The sequence below is a fragment of the Lissotriton helveticus genome, chromosome 7 (genome assembly GCF_964261635.1).
Source record: "Lissotriton helveticus chromosome 7, aLisHel1.1, whole genome shotgun sequence".
In the NCBI taxonomy this organism is placed as follows: domain Eukaryota; kingdom Metazoa; phylum Chordata; class Amphibia; order Caudata; family Salamandridae; genus Lissotriton; species Lissotriton helveticus.
In genome coordinates this window covers 1,621,501,628-1,621,528,481 of record NC_136068.1, presented here as the reverse complement: position 1 = coordinate 1,621,528,481, position 26,854 = coordinate 1,621,501,628, and the positions used below count along the sequence as shown (strand labels likewise).

At 47.8% G+C, this 26,854-nt stretch overlaps 1 protein-coding gene across 1 annotated transcript in view; it reads left to right on the top strand.

Annotated features, from left to right (window-relative positions):
* The window catches only part of C7H19orf81 (chromosome 7 C19orf81 homolog), a 576,103-nt gene that overhangs the window by 404,333 nt on the left and 144,916 nt on the right, over positions 1 to 26,854 (top strand). The window contains exons 5-6 of the mRNA XM_078655301.1: positions 15,404 to 15,484; positions 17,219 to 17,358. Of these exons, the coding sequence (XP_078511427.1) occupies positions 15,404 to 15,484; positions 17,219 to 17,358 (221 nt within the window). The remainder of the gene's footprint in view (positions 1 to 15,403; positions 15,485 to 17,218; positions 17,359 to 26,854) is intronic.

Here is a 26,854-nt window from a genome sequence, read left to right as displayed (position 1 = left end):
CGCTGGTCATCCCTTAGCCTGAGGATACAGTTTATTGCCCACTACTGTATGCACTCGCCCCTCTTCAAAGGAGCTACTATTGATCATGACCTCCCCACCCCCTGAGATTCGATCAGGCGCACACATTCCAAAGGAATCGGCGGAACACTCAGCTGCGTGATAGCCCCCTCCTATTGTATGGGGGGTGAGGACCTCTACTGTAACCACGTGTTGGAATGAGCCGGAACTGGGGGGTACCGGGGATGTCTTTTTTTCATTACTTCACAATGTCTTTATTGTAATAAAGAGCGGTCACATGTCGTAAACCAGTGTATAAAAGGCCAGGCCTCAGAGAAACTGTTAGAGAGCACCTCGAGACGATACCTTGTTGTCCGATCTGATGTGTTCTGCTCCGTCGGAATAAAACTTGTTTCCTGTCTTCCTGTCTCCAGCGCCTGCCTCTTTATTTGATAAACTTCGTATGGTATTAGAGGCGTTCAACGCCGGGCAAAATTACTTAAGAAACATCGACTAAATCGCCTGACCATTTTTCTGATTTTCCTCAATTGGCGTCCCAAACGTGGGGCCCATCAGCGACACGTGGATCCAGTGGGAGAGGTCCCGACGACAGAGTGAACGACTGCAACGATCGGGAGAGCTCCTGTCCGATAGACCCTCGTCTGACAGCCGATCATCCGAACTTCACTGGTTCCAAGCAGACCTCTCCCGAGTGATCTACGGTCCTGACTGGGAACCATCAGGAGTGCCGCGGTAGCAACAGAGAGTAGAGGACGATCGGGCGCTGGAAGCGGAAGACGAGAAACTGTCCATGCGGTCCGGGTAAGGTCGTGACACACGACGAATTGCGAATTGATTGATTGTTTGATTGATTGAAATACTAGTATTTGCTTTGTCGCTCTTTGAGATATTCGCTGCCTGCAAACGGGGAGGAATAGGAATATTCTATCTCCCTTTGCGGATAGTGAAGGGTAGGTAACGCGGACTTTTGTCCCCCATTGTAATCTGCCGTACCTATTTTTCTCCCCACTGATTGATTGTCCGAACATAGATTGTTTGGAGTATAGTTCTTTTGAGGTTCTCTACTTGCAAATAACGTAGAATAGCAATATTCTGTCTAGTCTTTGCAAATAGTGAAAGATAGGTAGTGCGGACCTTTGTCCCCCGTTGTAATCTGTCATGCCTGTCTTCTCCCCACTGATTGGTAGTTGGTACAACCTGGACCGCTTATTAGAGATGAACCATCCAGCTCCATTGGAAGGCACCCCTAATAAGGACATGTTCTCTAAACAAGGACTAGTCGCTATATCTTATAGTAAGTTATGGCATAAATATACAAAAAAGGACCCCGAAAGTCAGTGGCCACTGATAGGTTCCTTTGATGATCATAAAATAAAAACGTTAGAAGCAGCTGTTAGAACAAATAAGGCAACGCCCACCATGCTCGATAGTATCGGCATGTGGCGCAAAGAAGCAGAGCAACGAAGGAAAAGAGAAGAAGCAAAAATAGGGAAAGAGTTATGAAAGGCAGCCCACCTGGCCGCTAAGGAACTAGATGAAGAAATAAGAAGGAGAGAGGAAGTTAGACAAACGCAAGAATCAGGGTCGGCAGGCCAATGCCCTGTTAGGACCCCCTCTACGCTCTACCCGGAGATGCCCTCCAAACAACGGGCAAACGACGAGTTACTGCTAGGTCCTCCGATTATCTACATGCCCCCTCCTTATGCCCCCTGCCAGCCTCTAGCACAGCACCTACCAGTTCTGAGTGCGGGCGAGGGTGACCCTAGCGCTAGTGCCCCGGCTCTTACGGCCTTCGCACCGGCCACATTGGTAACAACATCAGATGAACTCGAGACTAGCAAGCAGCCAACAGCCAGACCAAATAGGTTGAGCAAAGACGAGCGGGATGGGATTGACAAGATAGCAAACCCTGAACGCATACGAGGATAGGTATCAAAATAAGGGTCCTGCTAAGCTGACGGCTCTATATAGAAAGGTCGATGTTGGAGATGGGACTGAGCGTGATGTGACGGACCTCTTCATGCAAACGCTTGAAGTCTTCCGCCACCTCACGGAACAGAAACCAGAGGTTAAGATCACAGTCCCTGAAACGGCTGAGTCCCCATTAGAAGTAGCCAACACTATGATGCCTATCAGAGAAGCCGCCCCCTACTGGGTTCCCCCAAGAGGTCAGGGAACAAACGACGATATCAACCACGCAGATGCAAAAGGGAGGGTTGTGTACAATTGGGTTTACCAACCATGGGATCGACAAGATATTTTAACCTTTAAGCAAACCCTGCCTGATTTAAGGAAGAACCCGACAGCATTTTACACCGAATTAGGCACAGCCTTGGGTTCAACGATAATGACTCTAGCGGACATTGATTTGTTTTTCGGGTTATGTCTGCCGGCTGACGTGTGGAAGCAAATCCGGAAAGCCGATCACACAGATCTGTTCGGACATACCTGGAATCAACTCAGTGAGCTAGATAGACGACGAGAGCCCGGAAGGAAACCGATAAAAGACATACTGGAACTTCCGGACAAAATAGTTCAGAAGCTAAAAACCTTGATCCCAGAGAAAAAGGTAGATTGGTCAATAGTCACGGCTTGCCGTCAGAAACCCCAGGAAGACGTATCAGAATACTTCTCCCGATTTGAAACGGTGTTCTCCGACTACAGTGGCCAAGACATGACCATCGCAACCGGACAACACCTATTTGTGCAAAACTACGTAAAGGGTCTGTCACAAGAGGTTTCCCAAAAGTTACAAACGAGCGAGAGTAGTTGGGGGGCCTCCAAACCCGCCGCTATCCTCCAAATGGCTTAGTACTACGAACACCAAAAGAATGAGAATGATAGGGCAATCGAGAGAAAGAAGAAAGATTTGAAAGAAAGGGTGATGATAGCCCAGATACAAGGGGTGGCAGTCGGGAAAGAACTACACAGGGGGAGCTACCAATCAATCGCCCCTAGAAATCCACCCCCAAAGGACCGCACATCCACTCCCTACTCTGGACGTAGGGACATAGAAGATAATCAGTGTGCATATTGCAAAGGATTCGGGCATTGGAAGTCTCAATGTCCGGTTCTTCTGGAACTAATTAAAAATAAAGAAACGAGGGACATGACGAATGGCCCCAGGACTAGAGGGCAGGGGCGGGGGTACACAAACGACACCAACAGCGACAGACCAGGAAGATCGAACACATTTGACCGTCCCCGACAGAACCAGTACCAACTATCTGACAGTGAGAACACTCCCGACTTCGCATAGGACTGCCAGGGGCAAGGGAGGGATCCAGTCGAGCTCTGTGTTGACCAGCAAGGTCCTTACGTCACCGCTAAGGTCCTGGGTACAAAGTCTCCATTCTTGGTAGACACTGGAGCGACACGTAGTGTATTATCAAAGCGACTGATTCCAAGGGCACCCTTGTCTGGCTCACACATTACATCGATAGGTTTCGATGGAACGCCCTCCACTAATCCCCTGTCTGTACCTATCCCCTTTGACCTAGGAAACAACCCCACTGACACAACATTTCTGCTCTCCTCCAACTCCCCTGACGCCATTATGGGTATTGATTTACTAAAACATTTCTGAGCTACTATTAGGTGTTCCCCAGATGGAGTCCGAGTCATCCTGTACGACAACCCGAGCATGTCCAGATCCCGCCCCGCACGACATATGTACTCTATAACTGATGCTGACCCATCCTTGCTCGACACCCTACCCCTGTACCTATGGGCCAGAAACGACTCGGATGTAGGACGAATGATGATCGACCCTGTGCACATAACTGTTCGACCAGACGCAATACTCCCGAAACTCCCACAGTACCGGATATCACCCGAAGGCGAGAAGGCATTGGTAGCGATTATTCAGTCCCTGGTAGATGCAGGAGTGTTAGAGGAAGTGGTTAGTAATGTCTGCAACAACCCTATCCTACCCATTGTTAAGAAGCAAGGTGAGGGAGATGAGAAAGCGTACCGCTTCATCATCGACCTGCGAGAAGTCAACAAAGTGGTGGTGCCACAGTACCCCGTAGTCTCAGACATCACCACCATTCTGACCCTCATCCCGTCCACTGCCACCACCTTCACCGTTATTGATCTCAAGAATGCATTTTTCTCTATCCCCATCCATCCAGACAGCCGTTATCTCTTCGGCCTCACCTTAAAAAACCGTTCGTACCGATTTTGTAGAGCTCCCCAGGGCTACACTGAAAGTCCCAGCATTTACAGCCAGGCCCTCAAAAGACAGCTGGACGCCGTCCAGCTACCAGATGGAGTGGTGTTGATCCAATATGTCGATGATATCCTTTTGGCGGCCGACACCACTCCACTTGCAATCACGGCCACTATCCAACTCTTGCACTTTCTTGCGGAGAATGGCCACAAAGTCTCCAAAAAGAAACTGCAGTTCTGCCAGCCTCAAGTGACATACCTAGGCCATCTCCTGTCCAAAGAAGGGAGGAAACTTACGCCCGACCGAATCCAAACCATCCTAGACACCCCCATCCCAAAAACACAGAAGCAAGTCCGTTCATTGGTGGGCCTTACCTCTTTTTGCCGACAATGGTTACCAAATTTCAGTCTCATTATAAAGCCCCTACTTTCCCTGTTGGCCAAAGATGTTCCCTTCCCACTCCCTTGGACCCCCGAATGCCAAGCGTCCTTTAAGGAATTGCGGGATGCCCTTTGCTCGGCACCCGTCCTAGGAACACCAGATTACTCCAAGCCCTTCTCCCTCTTCACTCACGAAAGGGAGGGATGCGCATTGTCTGTTCTAACTCAGCCCATCGGCTCCAAACAACGCCCTTGTGCCTACTTCTCTGCCACTCTTGACCCATTCGCCAGAGCTTTACCTGCCTGCCTTCGAGCAGTAGCCGCCGCTGCTGTCTCTATCCGTCAGAGTGAGGGAATTGTACTTTCGAACTCTCTCACGGTGTTAGTACCCCACACAGTTGACACCCTTTTGAACCAGACCAAGACTCAACACCTGACTAGTGCACGACTGACGGGGTACGAATTGACTCTACTCGCACCCCACATCACTCTGAAGAGATGCACAACTTTGAATCCTGCTACACTGTTGCCCTTGCCTGAAAATGACCCAGATGTGCCCCCTATACACGACTGTGTGACCCTCACGGACGAACAGACCAGGAGTAGAATTGACCTCCGAGACATTGCTTTTACAGACCCTGATGGAGAACTATGGGTAGACGGCTCTTGTATCAAACTCCCAGACGGCACCACATCAGCTGCCTATGCGGTGACGACAGCCCGAACAGTAGTTGAAACAGCCCGCATCACGCAACGATCCGCACAGGCGGCAGAGCTAATTGCCCTCACACGAGCATGTATCATAGCAGCAGGAACCACGGCGAACATTTACACGGACAGCCAGTATGCCTTCGGGGTGGTTCATCATTTTGGGCTCTTGTGGAGGGAACGGGGATTCCTGACGTCCCACGGCACGCCCATCCTTCACGGAGATCTAGTCTCCGCCCTGATTGAAGCAGTTCTCCTCCCCAAACGATTAGCAGTGATCAAATGCCAGGCACACAAGAAGGTGACGGACTTAGTTGGACAGGGAAACGCACTGGCCGACATCACTGCCCGAACCACAGCTGAGAATAGGACGACGACACGCATATATGTGACCAGGTCACAAGCAGAAAAATGGACTGACGCTAGGGAAACGTATAGGGACATCCAGTCGGCCAGCACACCTCACGAACTGACTGAATGGGCACGGGTGGGTCTAAAGGACGATGAAGGCTGCTGGCGGACAAAAGACACGAACAAATGGTTGCTGCCTGACTCATACTTGATTCCCATACTGACTATGGCACACTCCCCTGCACACATAGGTTCTGCCCCCATGATTGAACTCATTTCCAAAGTCTGGCACAACAACAAAATCCCCGACTCAGCCAAACGCCTGGTCCAGCAGTGCCTTATCTGCCTACAACACAACCCCGGGAAAGGAACTGTGGTACCCCGGGGAGGGTTTGGGATCCCCGACCACCCCTTTGAGGTCCTCCAGATGGATTACATCCAGCTGGAGAGATGCCAAGGCTTGAAGTACGTATTAGTCATTGTATGTGCCTTCAGCAAATGGGTGGAAGCCTATCCAACCCGTGATAACACTGCCATGACTACTGCCAAAGTACTACTGAAAGAGTTTTTCTCTCGCTACGGCCTTTGTCGAATTTTATGGAGCGACAATGGCCCCCACTTCATAGCTGAAGTTATCCAACTAATCTTGAAGGGGCTGGGGGTAAAGCAGAGGTTCCATGCGGTCTTCCACCCCCAATCCGCTGGCCTAGTTGAGCGACACAATGCTACACTGAAACTGAAACTGTCAAAAATAGTGGCCACCACAGGACTTAAGTGGCCAGATGCCCTCCCACTGGCATTGCTATCGATGCGCTCCACTCCCACTATGCACCACTTGACCCCCTACGAAGTTGTGTTTGGGCGACCAATGAACCTCTGGACTGCCCCCACACCGACCTCCATTCACGACGTCCCCGACGTCCTGCTGTCAGATTATTTGTACAAATTAACTAAAACGTTGTCTGTCATTCATCAACAGGTGCAGCAGGCCATCCCCGATGCTTCCAGGGGTCCCGGTCACGATATCCAACCGGGAGATTATGTTTTAGTCCGGAATTTTCAACGGGCAAAGAGTCTGGAACCCCGGTGGACGGGCCCCTGGCAAGTACTGATCACCACTCGGACGGCTCTTCGAGTAGAGGGAAAAAGGCACTGGCTGCACGCACACCACTGCAAGAAGGTCTCCTCGACCCTGGCCACGACAGAAAACGTCGACACCCAAGAAGAGCTCCTGAACAAAGACCGGCCATCACTGAACTGCTATCCTGATACCGAGGCACTTGAACTTGCAAAATTCTATGATCCCACTGTGCCATCCCGGGAAGGGTATTTCCTGCGTCGAAAAGGAGGGAGCTTCGGCTAAGTAGACCACGGACTAAGTTAAAATCTCAGAACGGTGGCCTAAAACAACCAAGGGTTACCCGGAGAGAAGCTAAACAAAGTCTGTGGTTCTGCCCATTACCGAGCACCTTGAAGATGATGGAAGCGCCAGATAAGAAGATGATGGAAGCGCCAGATAAGAAGATGATGGAAGCAACCGGAAATACCCACTACAGGAACCCAAAGGCTGACAATTTGCACAAATCAAAGACAATCGCCTTCTTCATTCTCTTCCTCCTTTGCCTCCTCCTCATGACTTCCTACTGGATCTTGGAGGAAAGCACACCCGCTCATCAGATATTGCCGACCACTGCACAGCCAACCACCATGAAAGAGCATCACCTGATCTCCCTTTCGCCTCAGCTCCGAGAAAGGCGTAAGGAGTTCTGGAACAATTCCTTCGTGCAATTATTGCACCAGCACAACCTTGCTGCAAATGCCACGAACTGCTGGGTCTGCGGGTTGCTCCCGCATGCCACTGGACACTCCATCCCCTTCATGCCTTCTCCTTTCTCAGTTCACGGCTCCTGCCTCGCCTGGTTGATCCTCTTGCAGGAAAGCCACAAGGACAATGCCGCTTCTGGTCAAACAGTGTCACACTTCTACTATGGGTTCTGGCTGAACAAAACAGGAAGGACGTCTGCCCCCTTTTGTCCTGTGACCTCAGGTTCCGCCTTCCATATGAACATCCCTGCCAAAGAACGAGTTGAAATGCAAGTGCTCCACAATCCAGCTAGACCCACCTTCTCCTACCTGCGGAAGCGAACGGCTGCCACTCTGACTGTGGCCCTGTCTGTCATCAATGTCACAGGTCTCGTGTGCCTCGAAGGCCAGGGAACACAGCTGGTGGGTCACAGTTCCTGCCACATCACCCGAACATTGGTCTCAGTTGATCCCCCCTCCTTTGTTGCTTCTCCGAATATGTACTTTGTTTGTGGCATCAAAGCTTACACTTGGCTCCCGAAAGGTTGGAGGGGTACGTGCTACATCGCCTTCATTCTTCCCCCCACGTATGTGGCCCCAGCCTACCATCACCGGCAAAAGCGCGCCGGAGACATTGGACAAGCCGACTCCACCGGAGCACAGTTCCTGGATGCGGTGAAGGGACTTGTTCCTCTGTGGGGCCCAATGGCAAATAGCCGCGCTATCCGACACCTGACCCAGGCAGTAGAAACAACCATTAACATCACGGCTGGCATCCTTGCTAACAACACGGCTGAGCTTCAGGCAGTCCGCCTGGTGGCTCTTCAAAACCGCCTTGTTCTAGATGTGGTTCTGGCCGACCGTGGAGGAGCATGCCGCATCATCGGCTCCAGCTGTTGCACCTACGTGCCAGATAACTCGCCTTCAGTCTACAAAGCAATCGAACACCTCCACAGACTATCCTCAGAGGTTCACCAGGAGCAAGAAGGATGGTCGCTTGGAAGCTGGTTTTGGGACACTTTCAAGGACTGGGGATGGAGGTTGTTTACATTTATACTGATACCAGTTGTGGTACTGTGTGGGTGTTGCTTAGGTATTCAATGTTTGCCACCTTTGTGTTCACTCATTTCTAACTGTATGTGCCCTAAGACTTTGGACTTTAGAACTGAGCACATGAGTCCCCTCTATGAGATAGAAATACGTGGTCTTATGGGGATAGATCCGAATTGACAAGCTGGCGAGACATGTTAAAAGGGAGGACTGTGGAATTTTAGTTCGTGAACTGAACATCATCTGCGCCATCTTGCCCATTCCTCAGACTCACGTATGAACATACACGACAGCCATTTTAGGTACCATGGTCTCCCTGTTCACGATCGATCATCAGCGCACTTCCCTGACCCTGCAAGCATCCCCCATGCACCGTGGCTGCCCCCGCTCTCACATGCACAAGTCATGAACCCCCCCCTTCCGCATGACTCTGTCTCTGGGAATCACACCCCGCGCCTGACCAACACCTCCTTTCCTTCCATGAATACCCCTCTTTTGATAAACCCTTCCTCTGCGCTCGATTGTCCACACCGATCCTTCCTTTCATGAATATCTCTCCTTTGATGACCCCTTCCTCTGAGCCCGATTGTCTGCACGGACCGCTGGTCATCCCTTAGCCTGAGGATACAGTTTATTGCCCACTACTGTATGCACTCGCCCCTCTTCAAAGGAGCTACTATTGATCATGACCTCCCCACCCCCTGAGATTCGATCAGGCGCACACATTCCAAAGGAATCAGCGGAACACTCAGCTGCGTGATAGCCCCCTCCTATTGTATGGGGGGTGAGGACCTCTACTGTAACCACGTGTTGGAATGAGCCGGAACTGGGGGATACCGGGGATGTCTTTTTTTCATTACTTCACAATGTCTTTATTGTAATAAAGAGCGGTCACATGTCGTAAACCAATGTATAAAAGGCCAGGCCTCAGAGAGGCTGTTAGAGAGCACCTCGAGACGATACCTTGTTGTCCGATCTGATGTGTTCTGCTCCGTCGGAATGAAACTTGTTTCCTGTCGTCCTGTCTCCAGCGCCTGCCTCTTTATTTGATAAACTTCGTATGGTATTAGAGGCGTTCAACGCCGGGCAAAATTACTTAAGAAACATCGACTAAATCGCCTGACCATTTTTCTGATTTTCCTCAGAGGAGATGGTCTTGATGCCTTCCTCTCTACTAACGGACTTGCAGTATATGCTATTGGACTATAGACGGAGATTCCCAACACAATCTCCGGCTTCAGTTGCGGTGCCAGTTACAGCTGTTCCGCCTGCATTGCCTTCTACCCCTCTATTGCCACCACATCAACCACTGCCCGTGGCTCGTGATGCGCCACCAATTGTCCCTCTCATTCAGGATGATACCTTTGATGATGACCAGGGCAACGTCACTATACCAGATCCAGATGCAGAGTGGGATGACTATGTAATTTCTGATCCGGCTTCTCCTTCGCCAGCGCCTGTAGATTCTCCCCCCGGAGACATTGGGGGTTTCCATAACTTAACGGAAAGGGTCTCAAAGAGATTCGAACTGCCCATGGCTATGGTGCAGTCTGAATGTTTCCTCTATGACTTCAAGGAGCCTTACAAAAAATCAGTTCGCTCTATTCCAATAGTTGGTCACATCTGGGAGGAAGGTTTGAAAGTGGTGCGGAGTCCAGCCACTGTTATTCCAGTACCGCCTCGCCTTGAGAAGAAATATAAGGCTCCAGACGATAGCCCCGCCTGCCTGGTCAGTCAGCCTAAACTGGACTCAGTCATCTCTCAGGCTGCCCAAAGAAAGTCCAGAAATCCTTCTGCTCCCCTCAACACACCTCAAGATAAAGAAGGCAGATGCCTTAGCGATACTTGGTCGCTAAGATCGCCAGATGTGGCGTGACTTTTCCCCTATCTAGATCAGTTGCCCGTGGATGCGAAGGTGGAAGCGAAGAGGATTCTTCAAGAGGGAGAGAAAACATCTTCTGAAGTAATTGATTGTGCAATGTACATTGCAACAACGGCGTTCCGCTCCCTTGCGGGCGCTGCTGTCCTTCATTACCAAGGCTGGCTGCGGGCTACATGGTTTCGTCCTGAGGTCCAAAACAAGATCTTGGTTCTTCCCTTTGATGGGGAGGCACTCTTTGGAAAACATATTGATGATGCGCTCCAGGACATTAAGAAAGACACAGAAACCAAAAAATCCTCAGGGACTCTGCAGTATCGCTAGGTCCCCTTCCGTGGAGCCAGAGATAGAGGTAGTGCAATGTACAGAGGAGGATACCAGCAACAACAGTATTCTTTATATGGATCAAACTCTCAATCTTACCGACCAAATTATAACCAGCGGCAAAATCAATCATCCTCTTTCTGTAGGTCGAAGAACAGAGGAAGACAAGGACACCAGAGGAGGGACTCCTCTAAGCATCAATAGCGGCTTGCTGGCTCTTACTACTGTCCCTTCTCCTCCTGTAACACCAGTGGGAGGCAGAATTTCAAATTACTTCCACAACTGGCAGCAAATAACATCGGATTGTTGGGTTCTAAAGATCATTCAATGCGGCCATACCCTGGAATTAGTCCATGCACCACCTTCCAAACCCCCTCGCGCCACTGTGTCAAACCATCTCCGTCTTCTACGGTTGGAAGTCCATCAAATGCTCCTAAAAGGTGCAATAGAGCCAGTTCCTCTCTCTCAGCGGGGAGAGGGTTTCTACTCCCGGTTCTTCCTGGTCAGGAAGACTTTAGAAAAGGGGCACCCTATTCTAGACCTGAGGGAGCTCAACACCTAACTTATCAAATAATAATTTCAAATGGTTTCTCTGCAGGACATCCTTCGTCTTTTCAACTCAGGGGATTACATGGCCACATTGAATCTAGAGGACGCATATTTTCACATACCCATGCGTTCAGCCCACAGTAGTTTCCTTCGCTTCACAGTAGCCAAGAGCCACTTTCAGTTCAAGGTCCTACGTTTTGGACTCTGAACTGCTCCATGGATCTTTACAAAAGTATTAGCTCTTGTGGGAGCTTTTCTACAAAAACAACAGCATCAGGTCTGAAGGCTTCTACCAAGCACGCAGCAGAGCTTTCGCGTCGTGCACACGCCTTTTCGTCAATCTCGGGCTAACTCTCAACACAGAAAAGTTGATTCTCTGTCCATCCAGAACACCCCGATTCCTGGGAGCCATTCTTGACAGGTCTCTCAACAAAGCTTTTCCGACCCTGGAGAGGCAAGAAAAGCTGATGGCCATGGCCCGTCTACTGTTAAAAAAACAGTCACTTTCAGTTTGCCTCTACAAGTCCCTCCTAGGGTCAATTTCCTCCTGCATTCTTCTAATTCCTCACTGCAGGTCCTGATGCGTCCTCTCCAGGAGGAGTTGGACTTGCAGTGGCGCCAAGTCGACGGATCCTTCGAAGACAAGCTCTTCGTTACCGTGTTCATGAGGGACGCCCAATCATGGTGGACGAATGAGGAAAACATTTCTCAGGGCCTCTCCTTCAGGATCACCCCAGCTTCTCAGATAATAACTTCATGAAAGTGGCCGTGGGCTACCCCAACATTGTCTTCTACATATCAATCTGCTGGAGCTCCGAGCGAATTGCCTGGCCTTGCAGGTTTTTCTTTCGTGAATACAGCAGTCTGCAGTTCTAGTATGTACAGACAATATGACTCCCATGCATTATATAAACAGGGAAGGCGGCACCAGATCTCGTCTTTTGTCACAAGAAGCCCAGACAGTTTGGGAGTGGGCTATCCCGCAGGGGATATCGCTCAAAACTGAGCACCTTCCAGGCGTTTTCAACAAGACAGCGGACATGCTGAGCAGACTGAAATCCGTCAGCCACGAATGGGAACTAGACCAGTCCACTTTGGAAAAGGTTTTTACCTATGGGGCAGGTCTTCCTTAGACCTCTTTGCCACGCCGGAGAACAAGAAATGCTGATTTTATGCAAGCAGGCTCCACCATCGAGGATCATCGCTTACGATGGCCTGGTCAGGTGCATTTGTTTACGCTTTTCCCCCTTTCCGCTGATCTCCAGGCTTCTCAGGAAGCTCAAAACGGAACCTTGCAAGATGATTTTGATAGCTCCTGCGTGGCCCCTGCAGTTTTGGTTCACAGAACTGCATCTCCTCTCCCTAGACCTTCCGCTTCAGTTGCAGCCGATTCCTTCGTTGCTGACAATGTCCTAGGGCCAAGTCTGGCACCCGGATCCTCAATCCCTGCAGTTGTCGGCATGGCTCCTGAGCAACGAGAATTTCTTGGTTTTACCCTTTCAACAGAATGTAGAGATGTACCTTCTCAGGCACGAGCCCCAAGTACCAACAAGACAAATGTTGAAGTAGAAGCGTTTCTGCATTTGTTGCCAACAAGAGGGTATCCAACCCCTTTCTCCTGAACCGCATGAAGTTCTTCCTTACATTCTTTCGTTAGCAAAATCGGGGCTGGCTCACTCATCCATCAAAGTTCATCTTGCTGCCAGCTCTCACTTCAGACGCACATATTCTGGTCCTTCCCTCTGTTCGGCAAGGATAATTAAACAGTTTCTCAGGGGCCTTTTCAGAGGCTTTCCTTCAGTCAAGCCTCCGCCTCCTCTTTGGCACCTTAACTTGGTTCTCACCCAGCTCATGAAGCATCCCTTCGAACCTATTCACCGGGCGGAATTGAAATTCCTCTCCCGGAAGGTGACTCTTCTGCTAGCCTTGACTTCGGCTAGGAGAATGGGTGAATTGCAAGCTCTTACTATTCAGGAACCTTTTCTCCAGTTTAAATAGGGTCAGTGATACTCCGTACCAGCCCAAAGTTCATACCGAAAGTGGATTCAGACTTTCATTTGATTGTGTCGGTCATACTCAAAACATTGTTCCCTCGTCCTACGGCTCCGGCAGAAAAGGCACTCCACTCACTGAACATTCAGAGGTGCCTAAAATTCTATCTTTAACGTACTAAATACTTCAGGAAGTCTCCTCAACTGTTTGTATCTTTTAGCGCCCCTCCAAAGGGGTTTCCCCTTTTCAAGCAGGGGATTGCTTGTTGGATTTCCAGCGCTATCCAGTATTGTCACAGAGCAGCGTGTAAGCCCCTGGGAGGTCGGGTCTGTGCTCACTCCACGAGGGCGATTTTTTCTTCGACAGCCCTCTTTGCCAGAATTCCTATCCGGGAGATCTGCAGAGCAGCAACCTGGAGCAGTACTCATACATTTACAAGACATTACTGCCTGGATTCTTCAGCGCAGAGTGATAGAGCAGTCGGCCAGGCAGTCCTGAGGAACCTCTTTCAGTAGTAGTGAGCTTTCCCTTTCATCCCTCCTTCCATTTTACTGTTTTTCAGCTTTTGCACATTTTTGAACCTCATGTGTTTATAATTACTAATATTTCTAAGAATGCTTATTGACCACTGAAGTTGTCATTATGGTGAATTGACTATTGCTTTGTTCTTGGTTTTATAATGATCATGGTTCTGAAAATGTGCTCATAACTGCTAGCTCCTCTGATACAAGCATGGGAATCTATGAAAGTTCCAATACTGGAGTAAGAAAAGAAGTTATTTACCTGTAACTTTGGTTCTGTCCTGTTCCCAAGCTCGAAGCCCATATACTGCAGAAGCTGTGACTATCCCCACTCTTCCTCTATCGGGCTAGCCACCAACACAATCAAAAGGTCACAGTGACGGTAGGCCAGTACAACAGAAGATGGTGGGGGAATCGAAACCAAAAAGGTGTTGATATTACTGGACCTCGCTCAAGGACTGGTAACCCCAGGATACTAGAATAAACAAGATAAAAGACAAAATAGAGGGATTAATACAGCCATACATTCATATGTGCTTGATGGTGACAGGCTATCTCTATATATATAATACGTTCTTACCCTCTTGAAAGGCGTCAACAGTTCTTTTTAAACAATTGAGTCTTTAAACATCATGCAATGGTAAATCTCCAATCAAATGTTCCTCTACTGAGCCCAGGTACCCAATGTCCAGTAATCCTTTCTTATCTTGTAACATCCATATTCAAAGGAGAAAAAATAAACACATAACAAACCATCACCAAAAAAGGGGAAAAAACCACTAAGATAAGTAAACAAAAAAACACAGAGTAAAAGCGCAAAATACAGCTCTTTATCAATATAAGTGCACTTATGTAGAAGCCATCATTTTATTAAAACGTGGGCCAAAAAATCACAAAACTCAAGAGGATAACTATTGTGTCCCACAGGCACGCAGCCGCGTAGCCTGAAAAGCCACCCTCCATTAGGAGCCCCTACCGAGGTATCCGATAGTAATTTGCACAAAGGATTCAAAAAACGGGACTCGATCACAAAAAAAAAAAACTACCTGTACTGTCCAATAATCCTCCAAATAGTGTTTGCAGGCAACAGATCCAGGTGTTTTTCAAATAATTCCAGCAAATGCTTGATCCTGGGAAATGAATACGCGATGTCCTCAATGCAGGAAAAAACGCTGACTTTCGAAACCATAAGTCAGGCAAGGAGCAACAGGAAGGCCTGGGACATCCGGTGGAATCACAACAGGGATTGACCTTCCAGGTCACAGGACCGGGAGAGAAACCAAGCGCCGGCTTGACAATGCCAGAACCTTAAATCTACAGAGGACCCGCCCCCACCAAGCACGCAGAACCTACATTGGAAGGAGGGAGCAGAAAATAAAATAGAAGGGAAGGAGATCGTCTTTTCCCATAACCCAAACAAATTACAATATCGCAGGACAGGGGGCCAATTCCCAACAGGTTCTATAGATTACCATTCGAAAATCTGAGGCTCTGAGCTTCAAACAGGAGGGTTCTAAGGGGTGAGGCTGATCTGATTGGTTGTTCACTTTATTTGATCTCTTTTACAAAAAGAGGTTGATATGTTATAAAAACAGAATTGGCCTAGGCCTAGTTTCTGCTTTGGTAATGGTTTTTATTGCTATTTTATCTATACCAGGGACTCCCTTTCCGACGACGGGGAATGATACAAGCATGGAAATCTATGAACGTTTCCAATACTGGAGAACCAAAGTTACAGGTAAGTAGCTTGTTTTCCTCAGTTCCATACATTTTTTTCAAAACAGTGGATAAGGTTGCAAGACACTTTAGGGTAGGCAAATATTTAATTGAGGATAAGGGCTTTCCTATCTCCTCTTTTGCATGATTCACTGCAGAATTTAATGTCAAATTTGAAAGGGAGCAGCTCATCTAGAATTAATAGTTAGGTTGCGGTTATGCATTTACAGTTGACCAGAGAAACTCCAATGTGTAATTTGTATGTGTTTGTGGATGGACGGTGAATGTTTACAAGTTGATCAAGTTATAGAACCTGTCATAGAGGTTTGAAGCTATGAGACGGGTAGTTAGAGCACTGTTTGTTGTGTTATAGCATATCACTGCTGGCATTTTGGGGACTGCTGGCCCAGGATTAGCTGTTGGAAACTCGTAACAGTAAATGCTGGAGAAAAAAAGTTTAGCCAGCATCAGGGCCGGACTGGTGGTAAGGGGCATCAGGCGTTTCCCTCGGAGGCTGGAAGGATGTGGGCTGGTTTTGCAGCTGTGGGGGACGGTTTTGTTACTGGGGGGCAGTTTTACAGCATTGCTGCAATAACAAAAGCAGCCGTGCACACTCCTCCTCCCCCGCCTCAGCACACCAGGAGGGCTGGTCAGACACAATTGCCAGCACTGCTTTGGGTTCCCAGTCCGGCCCCAGCCAGCATATGGAATTTGTGGGAGAGTGGCTTTTTGGATTTAGGGGATTAAGGAGACTGCAGTTGTTTGAGTAATTTGTGAAGATTTTTAGTTGGATGGAGCCTACCAGATCCATGAAGGCCTCCAGCTTGAGGATTACAGTTGCTAGCTGACAGATAAATATTGCTACTTCGTAGACTGTTTAGTTGAAGACTGTGTCTGTATCGTAGTCATGGTCCAACAATTGTATGGATTATAGCTGTTTGGTTAGCATTTGTAGAATAGCATTCAGATTAATGTCTAGTAGGTCTGGCAATAACAGTTTGATGTGTACTCACTGGGAATATTAGTTTTATTTCTAGAAGGTATGTGGCCACTGCGGCAGTGGTTAGTTACAGGGTGGTAGTTAGAGAGGCTGCAGCTGGTGGGCTAAATGTTGAGGCATGTTTGTTTGAGGGTTACAGCTACACTAAGGACTTTTGTAGGGCTGCCAGTATTGGGCTGTGGGGGGATAGTTGAGGCTGAGGGATTTTTAGCAAACAGTTGGGAATAGGTGTAGGAGTGTTAGCAGTTTCCAGACTGACAGTTCGAAGGCCGGCATTTGCAAGACCACCTTGTAACCGTTTAGCAGTGAGGTACTTCCCGTACATATAATGGCAGACAAAAGGAAACCAGAGAGACTCCCATTTGATGATATCTCATGCCAGTGAACTAAACACCAGGGCAGTGTGAATTTATTGGATGATGGACCATTTTAGAATATAGATAAGGATATCTTTTATAGGGACACCAACAGAAATACAGTGCCATTCATTTATACAGGTGCACACAAAAATATATACTGCATTGTTACACCCATAACACGGATAGCCATACACAAAAATACATTACAAAAATTGGCGAAGACAACACAAGCATAGGCACACACAGTCAATCACACATATTTTAGAGAAACACTCAAATGAACAAAACAATAGATGTACACCCAGGCACACCAAAAACCCACAACAATGCTGGTGTACCTCAACTCTCAGGGACATGTGGTATAGTCATACTTCTTCTTTTTCTTTTTCCTCTTTAGCCCGAGAAGGACTACAATCACCTGGACATAATGACTGCAGTGGAAATTATTGTCCCAAAGGCATTTGAAAAAAAGAGGGTCTGCAGTGTCCAGTTTGAGAATGTCAATGTGATCTGTGGTACGGCTGGCCGTAAGAACAGGTAAGCGTGGAAATGTAGTTGTGCGAAAATTGGGACCAGGTATAGGGGGGAAATCAGCTGCATAAAAGCTCAGGACAACTACAGGAAGATCAGTCACAGATGAGGTAGACACTGAATGAAAGCTCAAGAGGCAATAACCGAAGTGAGATAAGTATTAAATAGACATTGAACAGATAGCCCTGAGACTCATATGTAAAATCAGACATTCTACGGAGGGTTCACAGTTATTAACAACAGATTCTCTCATAGATGAAATTGACACTAAGAAGAGGCACTTCTAAGTGGAGCGAAAGACATGCTGTTTATCAAAGTAGTGGTGGGTAAGGGGCTGTTAGTGAGAGGTTATTAAAACTTGGATGCTAATGACAAGGGTAACTCGTCATGGAGTTTCCATTGATTTCAATGGAAATTACATGGGAGAATATCAGGTACCTTAGCATACAAGTGGTTAATTAAGGGGCTGGCTTGTTAAAGTTTGTCATTTTTGTGTTGATGGATGAAGAGCTGGTGGACAAGACTAATTATGATTCAGTCGCTCATGGTGGAGATTTCAGTGGTTCAATAAAAAACTAATTGTGAGTCTTGAGATTATCAATGAAAAATTGTTGAAGTGCATTTTCCACTGGTTGCATTTATGTCACACCTACATGAACTACATAGACTTTGATTATTTTTTTGTTTTTAGGAAGCTATATCTTTCATCGGTTGCACCTCTTTTGCTCCTTGGTGAGCATCACAGCCTCAGATAACTCTGGTACTTTGCCTCATGAGCTGTGACTTCCATTGTTTTGCTCCCATTCACTCTTGTTGCTGCTCCTTTTATGACTGCACTGGTCAATAAGTCTTGGGTTGGCCACAAAGCCACAGATATTTGGTTTTCTTGGAAACTGCATCTTCCTCTGGGTACTTCGCCATCTCTAATGGTGAACTTCATAGCCTCGGTTAAACTCCCCGTAGGTAGACTACATTGCACTCCTGTATTTGTATCTTGAACTTCCCTCTCTGTGTTCTCTCATCTGCACCACACCCCATCTACCTCCTCCTCTCTTTCACTTCAATTCACTCTTTGTTAGACAATTTGATCTAATATCACTCCCATAACATTATCCATATTCCCTATCCTGTCTTCTCCCCCTCTTCTTTTTTCTCCCTCCTTTTTACATTATTCTTAATTTTCCCCTTTTTATTAAACCTCCACCAACCCAAATCTAGCACATCTCTTGCTTTTCCTCCTCACGCATCACATCCGTGGCCCTGTGCATTACCCCCTCGCATACAGATCCTCTCAAAGCCTTCCACATCAACACATTATCCTCCTGCCATGTCCCATCCTTCAATCCACTGAATTATTTTCCTCATGTGCCTCTGTTTTCCCCTACCTGAATCCCTTCATCTCTAACAACTATCATTCACCATTCACTATGGTACCAACCACTATTATGCAGGCCGCTTTTTAAGAATGCCTAGAAACCGTCGCTAGCTGAGCTGAACCATCTGTGTAAATGATACAATGGTAATCCTCAAGCGGGCGCATGGACAAAAGAGCAGGATGAACAAATTCATACTGTAAAAACTCCTGAATTTGCAATTAGGGATCAAAGATAAATGTGGCATCCGGAGATGTCGTGAAGTGTCCCATTGTATCCAACGCGGATGTAAAGCTTTCGAATTAGGTACACTGGCTCTCGTCACTGCTTCAAGGGAAAGATACGGTGTAACAACCAACATGTGTTTCCCCTGTGACAGCGATCTTTCCTTTAGAATCGCCATCTGCACTGCTGTTAAAACTTTCTCGACAGTTGAAAAGCGAATTTCTGCCGAGGTGTACAAGTGGGACTTGTAAGCAATAGGGACTGTGTCTCCTTCATTAAAGGTCAAGTATGTGAAACCCACTGCGCCTGGCACAATTCTTATTACCAGGTTTGTGTGGTTGTCACTTCAGTATAGCGGCTTGATACACTGGGCATATTCGGGAATGTGAATACGCCCGAAATTTAAAAAGCCCAGTAAAGATTGAAACTTTTTCAGAGTTGTCGAAGCGCGCAAATGTGCGCATTTCTCCAGGAAGTGAGTTGCTAAACCTCGACCTTCGTTGTTGAGCTCATAGCCCAGAAACAACACTGTGTACTCTGCAATATGAGATTTTGCAAAGTTAAATTTGTAACCGAAGTCCACAAACATGACAATGATGCGGACAACGTCACGCAGATGCGGCCATAATTTGTCGTTTGTGAGATAAATATCATCAACATACGAGTACACATCAGGGTCAATGCCGTCTAACAAAGAGACGACATAGGCGGCAAAGAGGCCTGGGCTGTTTTTGTAGCCCATGGCTAATCTTTTGAATTGTTTTTGTTTGCCGCCAGAAGTAAACGCTGTCCATTGACTAATGAGAGAGGACAGGTTATGACTAAAAAGCCATTGGAAAAGTCAAGTCTGGTTTTAAACCTTTTACGCACAAGATTATCCACTAGTGCAGAACTGTGGGTGTTCTGTTTTGCACATGTACGACAATGAGAGTTTAAATGCCGATAATCCAAAACCAAGCGGTACGACCCATCAGGCGTGGTTACAGTGAAAAGAGGATTATTCATGGGTGACACACATGTCTCAATTACTCCTTGATATTCCAATTGGTCAAGGATTTCCGCCACTGGAGCCTTCGCTTCCCGCCGCATAGGATATTGGGATTGTGGCTGTGGCTGTGGCATAGACCGCAATGGAATCGCTTGGCTGGGCGAAAGTTTATCCCAACCCACCTGAGTGCGGTACAACGCCGGTGCAAGCACCAGAGCCCACTCTTCTGCAAAGTTCTGCGCCTGCTCCTTGGGCACAGTGTGTGTGAAACTAGGGAGGATTACCTCCTCCCCTCTCAGAGCGGCCAAAACGAAAGGCGGGGGCCAGTCTGCCTCTGCTAACAAAATGTCATATGTAGAAGTCAGATTTTCCCCCAAAAAATTCCCTTTTATTACACGTTGTATGTCACCTTCACTCAAATAACTATTGCATATAGTCTGTTAGAGGGTGCCACTCTAGTGTCAGCGGTTTCCACGGTAATAAACGTGTCAGTCGCTGTTGCCTTCAGATATGGACGCAGTGCTTGCTGCACTATTGTAACCTGCGCTGACCAGCAGCGTGAGTGCCCATGTCAGGTTCCAAAGCTGTGTTCCCACTATATGTGGCATACCTTGCGGTTAATGCAGCAACTTTCTTTTTTTTAAACTGAGGGCGTTGACGTGGAAAGTCGTCCTGCTTGCCTTTACCGTCAGCCAGGCGGGGCTTCTCACATCCTTGTGGAGCACCCCGACCTATTCTCCTCCACCGGCTGGTGAGCCTGGTGTTTCCTGTGAGGAACGAGGAGAACGTTGATCAGGAACCTAAAATTATCAGGAGACCTAAATTTTGTGCAAATCATATGTGCGCCCAGTAGACACCGTAACTGGTGATGCAAGACACAACCCTTGTTTCTGCTGCTGCTTCCCCTGCTTTTTACCATTCCAATTCTGCTTTGGAAAATGTGGACGGTCATCTTTAGTAGACTTAGCCATCTGAATTTGCGGTTGTGCTGCTGAATTAGCAAAAGGCTTAACACCCAAACTATTGCAGCCAACTTTCCTATAATCCTCCGCAATGATTTTCGGTAACGCTCTGTGTTTCTCGCGTCCGGAAGAAGGCGCAAAGCATTAGACACCTGAAAGTTAACTGCATCCCCCTTGACATTGGCAAGGATTAGATCAGAAACTAAGTCAAACACTCCGACAAGCCTCATTTCTAACTCGACAGCGTGACCACTTCATCACGGAGGGCAGTACAGTCATAGACGGTGTGCCGAAGCACTTCACATATACTGCTGCAAATATTGTAGCTCAATTCTCACAATTGTAACCTCTGGCACTTAGGGCTAGATGTAGGTGGCTAAATACCGGTTTGTAAAGCCGAAATTCGGTAAATTTCAGCTTTACCGACCGGTATTTAGCCCTGTGCGATGTAGGTATTACTGAATGCCATCGGTAATAACGAATCGGTAAATTAAAGGGAAACAGTTACCGATTCCTTATTTACCGATCAGTGAACACCGAAACAAAAAAATACAGAATCGGTAAATAAGAAATCGGTAAAAATTCGGAATTGCGATGTAGCAAAATTTGGTAATACCAAATTTGTCCAAATTCGGTATTAAAGAATCATTAATTACCACTGACCCAGAGCAGGTGGTAATCAGGTGCAGTGCATAAAAACAGCCCCAAAATGCAACAGTGTGAACACAATCGCGGCCCTCTACGTCATAGCAAGGCGGCTACGTTTGTGAGCAGTGGGAGTGAGGTTTTGGAGACGGGAAGAGCGTTTGTACAGACTGCGTGTCACACCGTTCCAATTGACTGAGCCAGAAATCCATGACAGGTACAGGCTACACCCACACACCATCCTTGACTTGATACGGGACCTGGAACCATACCGGTCCGGAAGCAACAGACACCAAGGGCGCACGCAATACCCACCCACGTACAGGTACTCTGTTGCCTGCACCTCCTGGCATCAGGAAGTTACCAGGGTGTAATTGCCGCTGCAGGTGGTGTGTCACAGAGCTGCCTATCCCATTTTTTCAACACCTTCCTGGACGCCATGATGGCCAGAATGCATCATTACATATGCTTCCCCAGCACACTGGCGGAGTTGTAGAAGACCAAGCTGGATTACTACCAAAAGGCACAGTTCCCACATGTAATAGGCTGCATCGATGGGACCCACAGATCAATCTGCCCACCAGCAGCTACAGAATACATTTACTGCAACTGCAAATCCACTCACTCCATCAACGTGCAGGTGATATGTGATGCAAACTTCATCATCACTAACATTGTTGCAAAATTCCCAGGGAGTACCCACGACTCCTACATATTCAGGAACAGTGGGATCTATACACGTCTGGCTGCTGGTGAATTCGGAGAAGGATACCTACTAGGTAAATCAATGTGACACACCCTGATGTATACCTTGGATTAACGTATTCGTGACAAAAATTAATGGCACTTTCTTTTACATTTAGGTCACAGTCTTTCCTACTAACCCCATATCTCAACCCATCAACCCCAAGGGACAGGAGATACAATGTGGCCCATAAAAGCACACGCAACGTTGTGGAGTGCACCTTTGGACTGCTAAAAAGCAGGTTCCAGTGCCTCCACAAAAGTAGAGGTGCACGTCAGTACCGCCCCATCATCTCCTGCAAAATAATAGCAACATGTGCAATGCTACATAACCTTGCCACAAAGGAAGGAACAGCAGTAGAACTAACTGACTCTGAGGACGAGGGCGAGGACAATCCACAGCCACAGCCCTGCGCAGCTGGTGTGGCAGTAGCACCGGATGGGAGACACAGACGAGCTGAGATAACACGCAACTATTTCTGAGTGAGTAAGGAGACATAGTCAGTTACTCTATTTGACTGATGATGTTTAATGATCAAAGCACACCACCAAGATCAAAACCAGTGTCCATACAGACATGGGTTACATCACCCATTTCATAAGTACCATATCCTGGTTGGCTCTTTTTCCTACGCCCACGCGCTGCACTGCAACGTTCCTTGGTCCCACTGTCCGCACTGCCAGTATGTCCCTGGTCAGCGCTGTGGCGTTCGCTGCGACTCCTGGTCTCGGTGGGAGAGGGCGTAATACTACTATGGCTAGTAGCCTCCTCACTGTACCCCCCCCCCTCTGCTGTAGTGGCCACCTTCTCGGTTTGCAGCAGTTCAAGTGCTGAAGTCATTGTCACCATCCCCCTAGCCATATCCCTACTACAGTGTGCCATCTCCTCCTGCATGGCTATTGACCGTCTGCACATAAGGGAGGTAGCAGTGGACAGCCGGTCCACCGCCTTGGTGTTTGCATCAAGTCTGTGCCTCTCCCTGCGCCTAGACAGGTGGTCCTCCTCAAACTTGCTGCTGAGCTGCCTCACAGCCGACGCCACATCACTCATGCCCTCAGACATGGTGTTGTTAATTGCACTGATTCCCTTTTTAATTCTGTGCATGTGCACATTCATGTGTGACATCTCCCTTTGCATTGACCGCATCGCTCTCCATTGCAGGCGCTGGACCTTCAGCATGTTGCCTTCCAGCCCAGCGAACACACTGTCACCTTGGTCCGAGATTGGAGGACTGGCTGCTCTTGCCCTGTGGCTTCTGGAGGATGTGTGGGCGCGCTCTGATGGTGTCTCAGATCTTTCCATGTTGCCGAGCTCAGCCACTGGTGACTGTTGGCCCCCTGTGCTCTCCTCCTCCGACACCTCCATCTGCTGGAGGGTGGCCACGGCATGCCTCCTGACTGACTGTGGTGGTGTTGATTGTGGTGGAGCGTGGCTCAGTGGTTAGAGGCGGCAGACCCGGAAGCTGAGATCAGCCGTGGACCAGGGTTCGATTCCCCGCCTCGGCGGGTCTCGGGCTCAAAAATTTCACGGACTCGACAATTCTCGCTCCGGTGCCTACTCGACTCACGGGGTCATACTCTGCGACTCTGGGCAATAGCTTGCTTAATCTCTACTACGGCCCCTCGCGGCGGGATGCCTGGCTTTCACCTTGTGAATACCCTGCCGGGGTATCTCACAGGGGAATACCAGGACGGGTTCCCTAAGCAAGCGCCTTGAGACCCCTGGGTGATTTGTGCGCTATATAAATCGAAATACATTTACATTTACATTTACATTGTGGCAGTGGGTATGGTGTTGGTGGTGATGGCGGTGTTGTCTGGAGCTGTGGTGATGGTGGGGATGGAGAAGTTGTTGGTGGTGGTGGTGGTGCGGTGGTTGTGTGCCCTGCAGGTGACTGCTCCTCCTCCTGTTGTCTCCCCTCTGGCCTGGATGCCTTCCCTCTGCTCCCCTCTGCTGCACTGCGAGATGTCTTCCCTTTAATGACAGAATGAAGATATACTCACTTATCTGGCAGCATTTGCATTGCATGAAACATTATGCCTGCCAATCACACTGACTATCCTTTGCTTGCTAATTGCTGTAACATGCTTTTGGGTTTGCTAGACTGACTGTTCTGAACATGTGTTTCTTATGACTACATCTCCCATGATGCATTGCAGGTTATGAGTAAAACATGGACTCGAGTGGGAGTCCCTATGCCTCTCTGGGGATTGGGGTTGGGGAGGAGGAAGCACAGCATGCTGGGCATGCATCTTACCCTGTTTGCTGGCAGCTCTGGCAGAGTTGTCTGCGTCACCAACGCCACTCAGACTCTCCGGCTGGAGGGTGGCTCTACCATGAGCTCCAGAGCAGTTGGTGTAGGTGCTCTGCTCCTCCCTCCATCAGTTTTGCTGGCCTGCCTCTGCCTTGCCGCCATCCTTGCCTTCACTGTCTTTCCCAGGTCGTACCACCTTTTCTTATTGTCCTCAATGGAGCGCTGGGTGACCCCAATGGCATTTATCTTGCTCTGGATCCCAAGCCAAATCTGTCTTTTCTGAGACTCTGGCACATGGAGGGACTGCTTGCCAAAAATCTTCTCATGGTCCTTGCTGACGTCTTCAATGAGGACCTCCAGCTCCTCACTGAACTTCGCGTTCCTTTTTCTTTCTGCTCCCTCCTTCTCTCTCTCCTGGTTTGCCATTTTCCAAGGTTTGGGTTTTTTTGGTAAAAAAGAGAGGCTGTGTTGCTCCTGGCTCCTCTGCTCAGCTAGCTGCCTCACAGTCAGCTCCAGGTTCAGTGCAGCAGTCTGGGTGTGGCCACTTCCTGTTTGGGAGGTAATTGGGATGCACAGTATTAGCTGATTCATCAAATTCAGATTTTTTAAATTACCGAATCGGTATTTACCGATTTGGTATTTATGAATCGGTATTGGGGTTTCGGATTTTTTTTTTTTTACCGATACCTTCGGATTCGCTATTTTTTACCGATTCCGTAATTTTTACCGAATCTTTACGTACACCGGAGATACCGATTCCTTAATACCGAATCGGTAAAATTCGGTATTAAGGAATTGGTATTTCACGTTTACCTACATCTGGCCCTAAGTCTTTCTGCAAACTAATAGATCCTGTGTTTTTCCACAGGTGTTGTATTCGGAAATACTGCTTCCAGTTGATCAGATTTCTCAGCAAGCCAATAAGGCATATCGTCTTTATTTTGGGGGCGCTTGCCCATAACCAAATTAACCATGACGGGACTAATCTTCATCCCCATCCCGGCCAGTCCAACTGGCTGCACGGCAACCCCAGGTGCCCCCACATGGAGGTTGCAGTTACGAGAAACATTTTGTAGTAAAGGCCTATGAACCCCAACCAAGGAGGTATAAAGTTGACGCAAATCGTCAACAGGGGTATTTAGATAACGAGGATAAGGTGTGAATACGACTAAGACAAGCCAAGTGGCCCCAGGGATTGACAAGGGACCCAACCAAGCCGGACTCACAGTGTGAGGAAGGGTGCCATTAAACCAAATTTGATGCTGCCATGCTGAAATCGGAATCTCTAGTGTCCTATATGGAACATAATTCACTGGTACCCCGGTGTGAGTGTATATATGGAATGTATTATCATCCGCATTTACTGCAGGAAACGTAACCCAAGAGTAAAAAAGCTCAAAGGGAAACGCTACATCGGCACTCACCACAAAGATCACTGCCATACCATCGTCAGGCACTCCAAACTGCTGAGCTATGTCAATATCACCCATAAGGACAAAGAGAAGAAATACAATGTATATCAATTGTAGCACAAAAAGGGTAGTAATTCAAAATGTGAACCTTTTTAAATCTCAAACTCGAATGAACCTATAATCTATCCATATAGGTAGGTTAATCCGTCACTTCTGTCAACCGGAAACAGGAGTGAGGGTGTTGTGGACAAAGAAAAGCACTAGCTTCTAAAGTGTCTCGAATATAAAACCAAACGTTGGGTGCGCCATTATGCGGAGATTCTTCTCATGCAACTATGTGCAGGAAACGAGCACCTCAGTGAATTGTGGTGTACCAAACACTCACCTCAGTACCCAGAACCCCTATCCGACTAGCATCAGTGTCCCATTTATTCTCCGTCCTACCGCGAAGCTACCAATGATTAGACAAACCAGAAAAAGCAACTTAGAATACTCTCAGGAATAGTGGGAATCAAGAACACTCTTTCCTTTATATTCTCAAACAAGTCCACAACATGAGTAATCAGAGACACGATAAAGTTTTAAATGTTTATTTTAAATACGTGCTCTAAGATGCAGTATTTTTGCTAACATAAGCAGGCATATGTTACAATGCCATAAAACACAAAGGGAGAAATCATGTTATAATGATAGTAGAAACAGGTCTTATAGTGCCTTGTGTACCACCCTCCCCTGGCTCGTTTTATAATAATAGAAGGTCTCTAGGTTCAAATAGGGAACCCCATACCTCCAAGATCAGCTGAGGTGAATCACATCACAGGATGAGCAAGCTCTCTGTAGATGGAAAGGTTTTTCTCTAAGTGCCTGAAAACATGCATGCAGTGTAATATTAAAGACA